The following is a 14,653-nucleotide window of genomic DNA, read 5'->3' as shown; positions in this document are numbered from 1 at the left end:
GAGATGAGTTGAAGTAGCTCATCTTTGTCAGAAAAATCCTGTCCCTCTTAGCTGTCCCACTTGCAAGAAAGAGGCAAAACTGGGCAGAGATCTAAACTTCAGAGGCAGATGATAATTAGGAAGAAGCAAAGTGAGAAAGTGTCTTGAACAAAGCTGGAATAAAAGGGCATCCTTTGGACTGAATTAGGTACACAAAAGCTTCCAATTCCATAGGGAGCAGCAGCAGACTATCAGTTTACTCTGAATCTGCTCTCCTCCACAGCACCTTGTACAACTCATTAATTTAGAAGCCTTATACATCTTGGAAAGAGAAGGGAGACAAACTTCCTGATTTAGAGACCAGAATAAAGTCAGCCATCCCACTGGCATGACAGAAGAAGAGACACAGCTGGGAGACAGCCAGGGAGGGCAGCTTGTGCAGCTTCCCTTGAGGAGCAGCGGTGACAGGAGGACATTTCAAAATGCCTGCACACAAATGCATGCAATGCAAGGAGCAAACAAGGGGAACTGGGAACCTGTGCAGAGTTGCAGAGCTCTGATTACAGAAACGTGGAGCTCTGGCTTGCCTGCAGTGCTGCCACGGATGGACACAGGCTCTTTGGGCAATGCAGCTGTGCCTGCTGCCCAGAGGAGAGCCAAGACGGTTTACCAAGAGATGCAGGGATAGCAAGGCTGAGTTACAGCCATCTGAGAGTGCTGAGGGGTGGATTGTGTTCTTGGAAGGTCTTTGGAATGTCTGGAGGTTAGAGCAATTTCCTGAGACTAAGAAAGGCAAACATGGGATGACAGAGAGAAAGCTGAGCCAGGATCTTACAGGCAATTTCCATTCATCAAAAAAATGGGAAATCCCACCAGAATACACTGAAAGTTCTTTTCACCTCAAGGGTGATCAACACTGGAACAAGCTCCCCAGAGAGGTGGTGAAGATCCATCCTTGCAGAATATCCACTGGGCAGAATCCCTGGTAGTCTGCTCTAGGTGGACCTTACTACAGGAACCACTAGACATCTCTCTTAACCTGAACCATTCTGTGCTTCTGTGCTGTGCAGGGGCCCAGGCAGATAAAGCTTCACCACTGCACTTTGATTTTTGCCTTTTAAATAATTACTCTAATGGTCTGCGATGTGCTCTGTCATACTTGGACTCCATACACAATTTTTTGAACCAGAGTATTTATGTTTCATTCTAAACCCCTTGTTGAATAAAGAGGATTAATGTTTGCGGATTGAATAGTTTCTAGTTTAGCTGAACTCAGTAAATCTGTCTCTGAGCTGACAAAGCATTTGAGTGACAATTATTCCAGGATAGACAGAGTAATGACAGCATTGAATCTTCTTTCTTTAATATTGAGGAAGTATTGAAGAATATAAATAGACAATGCAAAATCTTAACTGAATTATTAAAATAATTTGCTGTTGATGTGCACAACAAATATCACTCTAATGAAGTTTGGAAGCAATTTTAATGGAAGAAAAATTAACTAAAGCCAGCAGGCTTTTTGACATGAGAGTCATTTTATGAACAAGATGACATAAACTTCAATAGAAAGAACAAGCACAGAAATGTTTTTATGCAGGAAAAAAATTCCCCATGTAGCATTTATAGTCATAAGCCAAAAATGCAGAAATTAGCAAGTTATATCACCTTATAAATTGATTCTTCAAACTGTGCACACTAGATCCTTCAGCCACCATTGAGCTGGGGATTAACAGAGAAATTCAAATAACAGTGAGGGATCAAATACAGAATGGAGAATAAGCACAGCTGAACTTATGGCCAGCTGTGTTGTGACTATTATTTAGAAATTATTTTGGACAATATTTTTTACAAACTCATTACCATAAATTTGGGATTAACCAAGAGGTAATTGCTCAGTCGTCACTGTGATACATTAACAGTTCCTTTCTTGACTAGAGTGGGTTTAAAATGGAATATTGTTATTGCATACATTTCAGGGCCAAAACAAATATATGAAGGTGCAAACCATTTCTAAACAAGTTTGAAAAAAAGCAGTTTTTGTGATTTAGTTTTTTGTCAGTTTATGTGACTTGTTATGTATTTGCTTTGGTTGTCTGATGCATAATTGTAGAGTGCAGATGAATATGTTCCCATTGGGATGACCCAAACTCACACTGATATAAGGCTTTCATTGGTTTAAAATTAGAGAAAAAACTATTTTAAGTGTTTCTGTGACAGAGCTGTTTGGTTTATTTCTGCAGAGTTTGAATTGCTAGTCTTGGAGACATCAGTGGTTGCTGGTGACTGACATTAAATGCTATCCTCAGGAAATGTCTTTTTTTTTTTCTTCAAAGTGTAAGGAAGATGTGTAAGAAATAATAATTACATAGGTCCAAAAGTGCATATTTTTTCCCACTATTAAGCCATTGGAGAACAATGGCTTCATACTCTGCACAAAAACATCAGCACTCAGATGGGTAGGAAACTTTGCTATTATCTTATATGGTGCCAATCTTGCCTGGTTTTAAAGGCTTGTTCAACAAACAACATAACTAAGTTCTTGTATTGTCTCATTAGCTCGATCTTAAAATAATCCAGGGCTGTATGAGCTTGCTGGATTTAATTCTGCAGCAGCCACACATCCCCTTACAGAAACTTAGGAATTTCTGAGGCAGGGTTTCAAATTCAGACCATCACACCTAATTTTAAAAGATGACTTGGATTCTGGTAGACTTGTAGGCATTTTGAGATAAGGAAATACAAAGTTCTGAGCCTCCTTGCACTAGATTTCCTTGTTCATTGAAATCAATAGTAAGAGTTACAATCCGCAGACTAAGTATATTGTGGTGTTATAAACTTAATGGCCATCTAATTTTGCTAAGTACACACCAAAACTGCAAAAATAAAGAGATAATTCACACAACTGCCAAGTGCCTCATAAAATGAGAAGCAGGGAAGCTGCAAGGAAGCCAGACCAGTATTACCCAGCACAAAAAAAAAGGTTGGATACTGAATCTTTTGAGGCTTGAGGAAAGCAGTTCCCAGACTCTTCCATAATCCTTCCTCACTCCTTGTGACTCTTCTGAAATTCTGCAAAAGAAAGAAAATAGTATGGTAGTAAGCATGCATTTCCTTACATAGGAGATGCAATTTTACCTGGTCTTTCAGTGAACAAATTATTTTTAATAAAATAAATTTTATTATTATTTTTAATAAATTATTTCTAATAATGAAATTATTCTAAGCATTTAACTTCAAAACACTGTAATTGCGGTGGTTGGTCTTGTCAACAGTGATAGGACTGAACTGGAAGCTTTATAAAATTTCTCTGTACATTGAATTGAAGGTTCAATAGCATTAATGCAATATATCTAGCATTAATGCAACATATCTGCAGAGATTAAATGCAACTTTTGTTATCCACAGGTGCTACAATATAATCTTTCAGAAGTGTGTGAGTTTTTGCAAAACCTCTTCTTTCCTCAGCCATTTCACTAATTATGACCATACTGAATAAGCTTATGGCTTTTCTAGAGTTCACATGGAAGTTAATTTTTGTTACTTGCTCTGTTTTGGCTACCTGTATTTTTATTTCCCAGCTGTTTAGTTCAGGAAATTGACTTACAGTGAGAGGAGGATAAGGGAAATAAAATTATTTTCCTCATAATGGATGAATCTGAAACTAAACACAAATACGGCATTTCAACTGATGCAGCTTTAGAAGTTTATGTACTGGATAACTTTGGTTGTCTGAATGTGCCAGCGGCTGACAAGAAACAGGCAGTTTTGGAGCAAGTGTGATTTTAAATGTCTGCTTTGCACTGGTTTCTTGTTTTCCTTTTGTCTCCTCGAGTTTCTTGTTTTCCTTTCCCAGTTCTGCAGTTTTCCTGGGTTTTTGCTGTCTCCAGAACCGTGGCCAATGAAGCTGAGGGACCCTGCAGTGACCTGTGCCCAGGCTGGCCTCTGTCCCCGTGCTGTCCCTGCACTCTGCCCCAGTGCTGGTGCAGCTGCGGGGCTTCGCCCCACCCCAAACACCTCCTGGCACCGTGAGCTGAAGAGAAGCTGCACCAAGCCAGGCTGTGCTCTCCTGCTGCTGAGAGAGCTGCCCCAGGCTGGAGTGGCCTGGGCTGGACAGAGCCCGGGGCAGCCTGGAGACGCTGCAGAGTCCGGCCAAAGCAGAAACCCCCGTGTCCCCGGTAGCGCCAAAGTGTCACATTTCCTGGGCTCAGGGCACAGAAGGTGCAGGACAGGGACAGCACGAGGCTGAGGGCACAGGTACTCACCAGCCTGCTGCTGTGGCAGAACCTGCTGTCCCCGTGCACTCAGAACAGGCGTGGAGGGTCCCCAAGGCATCCTCAGAATGGGCTTTGCCCTCACCTTGGCTTGTGCTGCTGCAGATTTTGGAGACAATTGTGCATAAGAACAGGCACTAGAACCAGACTTGGGGCTGGCATGCTCTGTATTTCCAGGATGGCTCATGGACAGGGTAAGGTGCTCTCAGTGCAGTCTGGATCAAGCTGGGATTCTATGGGTACTTCAGCAAGAGACGGTTTTTTCAGGGTGATTAAGCCTTCATCTTTGCTGTGCTTTCTGTGACATTTGCAGCTCTGTTTTGTAAAACTTCAGAAATCTTAATCATCTTTGGCCCTGTGAAATGTTACAAACATCAGCAAAAGTCATCATAGTTTGCATGCGAAAACACATAATTTTTGACATTTGGGAATTGGAAATGCTAATAATTCAAAACTAATGTCTATTCTGATGATGATACACAAAGAGGGCAGGTTGGTCCCTTGGGGCCTATGTCTGCTACTGTTGACTGAAAAATATCTTTTGAAGTAGCACCCTATGGCTCTGGATGGCCAGAACGGAGGTCCAGGAGGCTTGACAGATGTTTACTACTGAGTCTTTGACCTTTTAAGCCAATTAGAAATTGTTAATTCTTAGAACTATGTATTTATAAAACAGAAGTATAAAGGAGAGATGTTGTGCACTCTGTATGTGTGTGTTTGTGTATCACACCTTGAACACACCACAGCACAATAACACATTCTCCAAACATCCATTCTTTTTTATGACCATTATCCATTAGGAAATGTCATGTAAAACTGATTTCTTTGTTCAGAAGTACCTCACCTACTGACAACAATTCAAATTGCTTACAGGGCCTCAGGTGCAAATGCAAAACATTCAAAACTCAAACTAATTGGTTACATTAGAAAACACACTTTGCTTTTCTCCAGAGGTTGATTGTGAGCTATTTGATGAGCTATTCATGAAAATATCCTGGGGCTGTTTGCATCAAACACTGGGATTGTGTTAGCAGTAAAAGAGGGAAAGTGCACCATGTGTGGGAAAGTAATTCCTTCACAAAATATGTGGTTGGAGGCTACTTAGGTCAAAAGAATTTATTTTTAGTTCTATGGTCTGAAGAACTGCCCACCATCTGCTTTTCCTTTCAGAGCCTTCAATGAGCTGAAGGGATTTGCCCCAAAAAGCAAGGAGTGTTTGAGGATCATGGCCATAGCTGTCTGCAGAACTGAGCATGGGCCAAGGGAAGGTCCTGCTGCCCAGAGCCAGCCCGAGGTGTCCCTGAGGATGTGTCACATCCTCTGCCTCCTCTGGCAGTACTGCCACAGAGCACCAGGAGGGATTCCAGGGATTTGTCAGCACTGGCAGGCAGAGCATGAGCTCCTCCTGATATTTCCATCCAGGGGTGGCACTTTCAGGCCAGCAGTGACAAATTCTGCAGCTCTGGCTGCACGGTTGTTGTTGGCAGTGCTGTGACAGCCTCTGCCACCAAGCAAGAGCATCTGCAGGGGCAGGATGGTGTAGAGATGCCCCTCAGAGAACGGAGAGAACACCTTCAAACAGCATCTGGCAGAGTTAATGAAGGGGTGGTAAATCCCTTTGAAGGGGACAGGTTATAAAAACCTCTCTCTGTGAAAAGAAGAGACAGTAGGAGGGAAGAGGGAATGGGAAAGGGGAAGGGAAAGGTAAAAAAAGAGGAAAAGGAAAGAGAAAGGGAGAGAGGGAGTGGATAGGGTCCTTGGAAATTCTGATTTTATCTAAAGGACATTTTCTGACAACACAGATGTTTGCTACAATAAATAGTGCTTTCCCACATGCTTTGGCTTTCTAGCTCTTTGTATTAACTGAACCCAGTGAGCTTTAAAAGAGGTAGGAAAAAAAATCAGTAAAAAGTTTTCCTTCAAGACCAAATGTCTGCCAGAGACTGAGTGCTATGGTTAATGGCTTTTGAACATTCACAGGAATGGTCGAAGCATTAAAGTAATTAAACAGGGCTCTCAGAATCCAGCATAAGTTGTACTGGTAAGGAGACTAAATTCCCATTGTACTGTGTGTTTTATAGTCTTGAAAACAGAAGCTTAGTAACAGTATTTCATGCACACACAACAACATAATGAATGACAGCTCATGCGTTTTTGTCCTGGTAAGTATTTCCTGCAGCAGCCACCTTTCTTCCAAGTAGTGTTCAAAGGCTTTCTTCCCCATTTTCTGTTGAAAACTGTTGGGGATATAGTTAATAATTCGTGCAGATAAAATATAGGCTTCTATAAAGTATATGAACCAAACTGGCTGTACAGAGGTGGGGGCTAGGGATTCATTCTCAGGAAGGCGAAACAGTGGCAGACTGGCAAGGAGATACCAGGACATTTACATAGGAAGGAAACCTGGGCTGCACAGGAGATGGTCGTTCACGGAGGCATGTATCCAGAGACTCCCAGAAATGATGGCCCGCAAAGATACCCATCTGAGATAACCAGGGCCATCAATACCCACCACCTGAATACAGGATTCCAGGAATTGGGGAGAAGCATTGATCAATTCCCGGACGAAGGCTTTGTGCAGTTCAGACTGAAGAAAAGAACCAACTTGAACATGAAGAACTCTAAAAACAGACAAAGGGACTCTGCCACGGGTGGAGCAAAGAGTATAAGAACTGTTCCCTCGGAACAGCCAGTGTGGACGAAGGGAGATTTGGTATGATAGAGGCCAAATCCACGTTCACCCAACCTGTATCCCAGGGGTGTTGCGCTGTCAGTTTGATTGTTGGCTGTCAGGACTGTATCACAGACGCGAATAAATTCTTTTTGTTTTTTTTTTAGAATTGGGCATATTTCATTTTTACCTATAACAAAAACTGTTTAATTACAAAAAAAGGATTAGTCCCATATGTAGTCTTTTCTTCTTGTCAAGGAACGAACTCAAATCTCCAGGCTAATAGAAAAGGCTACAAGATTTTAGAAGTACGTCAATGTTAATGAACCTAACTTGAATTCAGTTTTGACTTCTGAAGAATGAAATATCCAGATGAGAATGACACAGCCTCACCTTTCCTTAGTGATATATGAAAGGCCAGAACAAGAAAAGTGAATCTGACTTACTGTGCTGGTGCTTGCTGAAATCAACATGTACTGAGAAATGATTGTTGTTATTGAAAGAACAGTTTAAATTACAGGAGGGTCTCTTGCCTTGGTGAGCTCTTAGCCCTCTGTGATACATCTCACCTCAATGCAGACTTCGGGTGGTTTGTTGTTTTCTGTTACGGATATGATGGTAATTCGTACTGATAGAATATGATTGTTCGAATAACATCATATAAAGCCTTAAAATCACACCAGCAAGGGAGAAGGGGATTGCTTCACAGGGTGACGAAAACCACAGCTGGCAGCCAAGGAGGAGGTGTGTCATTAACGTACGAAGTGGACCTAGCCTGCACAGGAGATGGTCGTTCTCGCTGGCATAAACGAGAAAACACCCAGTGATGATGGCCCATGAAGATGTTCATCTCAGATAAACAGGGCCATCAAGGACATACATCTGAATACGGGATTCCGGGAACCGAGGAGCAGATACACGTAAGTTCCTGGACAAGGCTCTGTCCAGCGCAGGACAGAGAATAGACACAGCATGAATATGAAGAACTCCAAGGAAGGACAAAGGGACTCCGCCGAGGGCAAGAAAAAAAAGAGTATAGAGCTTGGACTCTGCCAAGCGGCATTTGTGAACTGTGGGGGATTCGGTGCGACAGAGGCCGGATCTGAGTTCACCCAGCTTCAATCCCAGGGTCGGTGCTGCCCTTGATTGTTGGCTGTCGGGACTGTATACCGGTCGCGAATAAATTTTATCTTTTTATTTTTATTAAAATTGGCTGGATCAATTTTTATCTACAACATTTTCTTTGTCCAAAACACCAAGAGATCAAAATTCTGGTAAAAACAGGGCTTCTACCCATGAAGATGTTAATCTCAGATAGACAGGACCATCAAGGACATACATCTGAATGCGGGATTCCAGGAACAGAGGAGCAGATACACATCAGTTCCTGGACAAGGCTTTATCCAGCGCAGGACAGAGAATAGACACAGCATCAATATGAAGAACTCCAAGGAAGGACAAAGGGACTCCGCCGAGGGCAAGAAAAAAAAGAGTATAGAGCTTGGACTCTGCCAAGCGCAGATAAAATACGCTGGTGATCTTATCACACCCTGTTCTCAAACTTCTGGCACTAGATTCTGCTCTGGAACACCATGACTTCCTTGTAATCTGAAAGAGGGAACAAATCAAACCTCAAGAGCTGGTCCTACCTTAAAAACCAGTGTTCCTCCACTGAAACTTCTTTTCCTGCAAATTTCTTTTCCATGCTCTGCAATCCTCACTGTTTATTGTAATAAAATGCTTCTCTTTTGATTAGGTTTACATCAGTTCCATATGCTTTTATGAGCTTTTATGCCTTTTTATCTCTGTATGTTTAATACCACTATCTGCAGCAAGGCACTGATTTCACTTCCACTGTGGAAATTACTTGCAGGAGCAAGTAAAATAAATTCTGTGCTTGAACAGTGAAGTCTTGCCATTCTAAATCAGTGGGATGATGCCTGAAGGCCTTTGTAGCAGGTTTGCACCTAAGTTGGTGCTAAAGAAGTTTATAACGTCCAACATAGACCTAAGGTTTGCACAGCAGAGTTTAGGCTGACAGCTAAGGGATCATAAATTAAATGGTCTTTCCAACCCAGAAGGCTGATGAGAAATGTGGGTATTTCTGCTCTCCTTCCTTGTTTAAAGGATAGCAACATATTTGATGAGATTTTGGAATTGCAGCTAAAAATCATGGCCAGATTGTCATGTAAGTGGTTGCTGTGCATTTATAATTGTGGAGGTCAGTATCAGTGTAGCTGCTTCTGGTAATGCAAAAAGCACTTTCAAGACTTCTTAAGAGAAATGTCATTTTCTTTTTCATTCTTAACTGCAAAGACCCTCCAGGATGTACAGCAAACAGGCTATCTAGATTGTCTTTTCACAATAACAGAAGACTTTAATCAGCCTGAATTGCACAATTCTCATCTGTATTAAGGAATTTCATTTAGTCTCTGCTGTAACAAATGATTTCTATGCAACAGGGTTGATAAAGGACAGACCCAAATTAACAAGAGGGGTATTTGTTAGAGCTGCCATTATTCATCACACACTTTAAACACCTATACCATCAAGCCCAAAGCTAATATGGCTCCGTGTTAAATATTTCTGATAGATTACATACCCTTGTGTGAAGATGGAATTAGAATTTAATTTAATTTTTCAGATACAAACCAGTCTCCAGGTGACACAAGTGACTGCAGCAACCTCCAATAACGTAGTGGGACCCAGGTTCTCTTTGTCATTGTGGGTTTGTAATTCAGACTCACAGAGGGGCTTGAGTTGGAACAGACCATAAAAACCCTCTAGATCCAACCCCTCTGCCATGGGCAGGGACACCTTCCACTAGAACAGGAGGCTCAGAGCCCCTCCAAGCTTTGGCAAATACCAAAGGACACATTTTTCTCTGTTTTGCAATGTCAGATTTCCATGCCCATATTCACAGATGGCTCCAGTCTCACACAGAGCATTGCTGGCTGGTCACTCTTATCTCTACAACCCAGCACAGGTCCTATTTTGGACCTCTCTGCTGGGTTGTGGAGATAAAGAGTGACCAGCTCACACTGCTCCCAAGGTCCCAGGGAGCAGCCACTGCCTCTCCTCCTTCTGCTTTCCCCTCCAGGATCAGAGATTTCCTGCTGCTTCCTCCACGCCTGAGACAACGGAGGAGATGAGGGGTTGAGGATGTGGCTTATGACAGAAAGCTGGTAACACACAGCTGAGTATTTTATTCTCCTGCCACTAAGCTGTCAGGCTGCTTACACAAATTCCTCCTGCTTGGAAAGGGCTGGTGTGAGCAGCAGGAATTGTTGCTGGCTGGAACGTTTCCAAGAGCTGGACAAAAGAAGCATTTTGTGGAAGGCCACCAGCTGCCCTTCATCAGCAGCACAAGGTGTGAGGTCCCCTTTGAAGGCCACCCCTGCACAAGGACAGCCTGGCCTTCTGCAGTACCCAGAGCACCTTCCAGGTTTCGGGCTGGCCTCGTCCCTCACCCTGGAGAAGCAGGTTCCTGTTGGAACTCTGATATCCACAGTTTCTGGCTGGACTGCCGTGTCTTACACAGACAGCCCTGGAGACAACAGTACAGACAGGCTCCATCTGCAAGAAAAGGGGATTTTGTTCCAGCTTTTCCCTTGGACCAGTGTGCAGCAAGCACACCTGGGCCTCATTCAGGTCTGTGTGGGCTGGTAGTCAGCTTCTGCTGGGAATTTAAAGCTTTTAGCCTACTTTCCACAGCAAAAAAATGGAGCAAACCCGGCTGCACCAAACCCCAAATTTCACTGTAAAAATCACTCAAACTTTACTCCAGTGAGCTGGAGGCACAGTGTCCTCCAAGATCATTCTTGAGTAGGACAATATTCCAGGGAAAGACTGGCAAACCCAGAGTTTACTGGTGCTTAGGAAGCTTTGCAAAACCTTCCCACCTGTGGTGCTCTTGCACCCTCCTGAGCTCTGTCTGTGAGATGTGGGGACAGGAGGAGGGAAGACTTTGCAAACACTGTCACAAGGGCAGGGCTGTTTCCATTGATGGTGCCAAGGGGTAGTACATAATCTTTGATTTCATGTGAGGTGCTGAAAGGCAAAAATTCTCAGTGGTATGGAGAGAGTGTGTTCACCTACAGAGCAAGGTAAGTGAAGGGGAAAGTGCAATCTGTCTTTGATGGGAGGTGTTCAGTTTTTAACAAAATACTTTTGCAGAAGATGTGCCTAGGCAGTGGTGATTCAGAGCACTTTATCATTCACAGAGTATCCCCACATCTGTTTTTCCACATTTTCTCTCTCTTTTTCATTGTGAATGATTTCTCCTGCCAGGGTGGCTCCTGCTTGGAATTCTGCTCTCAGTGGAGTCCTGGAGTTTTCTCAGCAGGCCTCTGCAGCAAGTTCTGAGCCAACGTGTGGCTCTGCTGCCATCCCAAATCTGCGCTTCCAGTGCCCAACCTGAGTGCAGGTGGGCCATGGCCGGAGATTTCCAGCATTTCCATCTGCTCATGGCTTTGGGTAGCACAAATCACAATACCCCCATCGCAGCTGACAAATGGATGTTGCAGCACATGAATAGAAAGAGAGACATTCTTTGGCCAACATGTATAATAATCTGCAAAAGAACAGAGAGCTGCAGCTCCAGCCCAGCCCCACACATGGCTCTGGGAGCACCCACACGCACGGCAGGGCTCACACAGCAGCAGCAGCTGCAGCCCAGCCCTTGCTCTGCCTTGGCCTTCCCACCCAAAAGAGGCACAGCCCACATCTGCTGCTGGAACAGGCACCTCTCACATGCCCCTCCTTGCACGGGACACTTGGCCTTCAGTGGCAATTCTCAAAACACTCTTCTCTTCCTTCCCATCAAACAAAGAACTTGCAAACCATCACCACAAATGCCCCTGTAGGAAGGATTCTTCCCAGGAAAAGGAGCACTCAAACTTGGCCAACACAGGCTCAGAACGCTCATCCTCACTAAGGGGGGGAGGCTTTTTCATTTCCTCTTCTTCTAGAAATCTTTCTTTACAAGAATAATTAAATAACTAAGTAATAATGAAATAAGTTCAATTAAAGAACCTTTGCTTCTCAGCCATGTAACAATGATCAAAAGCTCTCAGTCCAGCCCCTTTGTTTCCCATCCAATGGAGTTACCTGAGCAGAGGGAGATCTTTCAGACAGGGACCTCCTGATCTCCCGAATCATTTCCTCTACTGCAAGGCCGGATCTGCTGGTGTCCATCCCTCTTCCTCAGGTGCATTCTGGGTTGAGCTGGAGGTCATCGATGCTGCCCAACCTGCACTGTCAGGTGGAGCGCTGGGCGCTGAAGTGCCCAGGGTGGCTGCAAGAATCCAAACACACTGGTCACACTCAACAATGTGGCTCTGGGACACGGAGCTCTATGCGTGCTCTACATCAAACATCACAGGAAGTACACAGGAAAACCAGGCAGAGAATCTTTTGGCCCCTTAGGTGCCTCTTCCTAGGAGGCTTTACAACTTCTGACCAAAAATGACAGAGCCTCGTGGAAAAATACTTCAAACAGTCACTTTTCATGACCTTTTGGAAAAGCAAGTCTACAACTCTTTTCCTACCTCGTGGGTCATAGGCCGGGGGCTGCTGCTCCCTGTGGAGCTGCTGGAAGCTGCAGGGCTGGAGCCTGAGCACCTCCCAGTCGACGCCAGGCAGCTGCCCCCCGTAGAGCTCCTGGAAGCGGCTTGGCCCCTCCCGCCGGGCCGGCAGCGGCCGGTCCCTGTGCAGCAGGTGGAAGCCGCAGGGCGGGCGCCGGGCGAGCAGCGGCCGCTCCCCGGGGCGCTGCTGGAGGCGGCCGGGCCGGGGGCTGCGCAGCTCCCGCCCGTCCGGCAGCGTCCGCTCCCGCTGCAGCAGGAGGAAGCCGCTGGGCGGGCGCCCGGGCGGCAGCGGCGGCCGCTCCCGGGGCAGCGGCTGGAAGCGACTGCGCCCGTGCCGCCCGTCCGGCAGCGGCCGCGCCCCGGGGAGCTGCTGGGAGCCGCAGGGCGGGCGCCTGCGGCCCTCCTGGCCCGCCGCCGGCTGCTGCCTGTCGGCCGCGCTCCGGCGCCTGATGCGGAGCAGGAGGTCGGGGCGGTCGCGGCGAAAGCAGGGGTTGCTGTAGTGCAGCCAGCCCCCGGCATCGCCCGGCGCAGCCGCGCCAAGCCAGCCCGGCACCTTGCGGAAGCCGTAGCGGTAGAGCTGCCGCACGAAGCTGCGGAACCGCGTGGCCCGGAAGGTGCGCGGCACCGGCCCCGCCCCATCGCCACCGCCCCCGGGGGCGTGGCCCGGGCTGAGCAGCTCCCGCTCGAAGAGGCAGCGGTCGATGAGCAGCCCCTGGGCCCGGCTGTCCCAGCGCACGGAGCGGACGCGGGGGCTGTTCAGCAGGCGCCACAGCTTGGCGGGGAAGGTGCTGGCGCTGAGCCCGGCGGGCAGCGGCAGCTCCGCCATGGCTCCGATCGCCGCCTGTGGCCGCAACGCCCGCAGCGCAACGGCCGCGGCTGCGCCGGCGGCGCGCGGCCTGAGGGGGGCGCTGCGCTCGTGCCCAGCGCGGCCCCGGCGCGGGCCGGACTTGGCGGGGACGAGCGCGGCAGAGCCGGGGCTGCGGGCACAGCGCGGGCGGGGCGGCTCCCGGGGCCGGCCCGGCTCCGCACGGCAGGGCCAGGGGCAAACCTCCTCTTTCTCTGGCTGCAATCATCCTTCTGCCTATGCTTTGCAGCACAACCCCTAACCAGTAAGGCAAGCGCAGGAGCTTTCAGAAAGGTCCAAATTGAGGAATCCCGTCAGAAAGTCTTGCTCTTTGTTCAGTGGAGGTGAAATCACTCTCACTTCTCCATGGCTGAAGGGAGGAAAAATATGTTAGATTGAATAGCTTCAGTATTTAAATTGAGGTTTTAGAGTTCCCCACTTCAAAGCAGACAGGTCAAATGGGAGAAGGGAAAAAGGTGAAAAGGAGAAAATTTACATTGGTTTTGCTGCTTTTCCTGCCAACTGTCTCAGCCTGTCTTCAGCAGATTTGGCACATTTTTCATTCTTTGAAGATAGAAGCAGCAACAGGAAGGGGCAACAATTTTGTCAGCATTTTCACGAGAGCTGAAATCCTGCCCCCTGGAAGGGTATTGCTTTACGTGAGGGATTAATTGCCTACAGTTATGGTGAGCTCACACTGGTGTTTTCACCAAGAGGTTTTGCATTTTTCTTTCCTCAGTAAAAATTTCTTTTTTTTTTTCTTTTTTTTTTTTTTTCCCCCTCCAATCAGGGGAGAGTTACAACGCAAAAATCCCTCCTGCAGCCAAGTCTTTTCAATGTAAACTAATAAAGGTGGTCATGCAATGATGTGTTCTTAGTGTCACTTGTTCTTTTTATTTTAAATTCTCTCTTGAACTAGAAACAGTTTTCATAGCAGGAAAAAAATGGACATTTCATCTCATTTAGTTCATGCCTTTTTTAAAATGTCTTTACCTCATTTAACAATGAGGGCTCATGTGAGTATATTTGGTGATATGGCAGAACCTTATCCCACACACGCAGTGGATGTTCTCCTTACATCCAGCTTGTCTCAAGTTCCAGCTGACACTGCCTTCTCTTGCCCTCCTTCCAGGTCCCCTTGTGAGGATCCCAGCCCTGTCACTTCAGTTGCTGCCCTGTGGGTGACATGCTGACAGAAGGACTGTTGGTCTGATCACATTCTGGAGTAGTTTTTTGGACTGATTGTTTTAAAGATGCTCTGTCATCTCTGTGTGCTGGCTTTCTCAGAAAAATTGAAACCCAC

General features: G+C 46.2%; 1 protein-coding gene across 1 annotated transcript; it reads right to left on the bottom strand.

Moving 5' to 3' along the window:
- Positions 1 to 1,437: 1,437 nt before the first annotated feature.
- On the bottom strand, positions 1,438 to 13,332 carry LOC121359347 (heat shock factor protein 5-like). The gene is made up of 4 exons (XM_041478237.1): positions 12,471 to 13,332; positions 12,031 to 12,217; positions 4,336 to 4,605; positions 1,438 to 3,048 (listed from the first exon to the last, which is right to left on the bottom strand). The coding sequence occupies exons 1-2, from the start codon at positions 13,330 to 13,332 to the stop codon at positions 12,087 to 12,089; spliced, it is 993 nt and encodes a 330-aa protein (XP_041334171.1). The 3' UTR covers positions 1,438 to 3,048; positions 4,336 to 4,605; positions 12,031 to 12,086.
- Between the last annotated feature and the right edge of the window lie 1,321 nt (positions 13,333 to 14,653).

This window comes from Pyrgilauda ruficollis, unplaced genomic scaffold (genome assembly GCF_017590135.1).
Source record: "Pyrgilauda ruficollis isolate IOZ18807 unplaced genomic scaffold, ASM1759013v1 scaffold437, whole genome shotgun sequence".
Lineage (NCBI taxonomy): Eukaryota > Metazoa > Chordata > Aves > Passeriformes > Passeridae > Pyrgilauda > Pyrgilauda ruficollis.
The sequence above is the reverse complement of the archived record's forward strand: the minus strand, read 5'-3'. Positions and strand labels throughout refer to the sequence as shown.

Coding starts and splice junctions, on each gene's coding strand:
- LOC121359347 (XM_041478237.1), bottom strand. CDS start 13,332: ATGGCGGAGCTGCCGCTGCCCGCCGGGCTCAGCGCCAGCACCTTCCCC. Junction 12,218..12,470: donor CCCGGCCTATGACCCACGAG/GTAGGAAAAGAG, acceptor GGATTCTTGCAG/CCACCCTGGGCACTTCAGCG.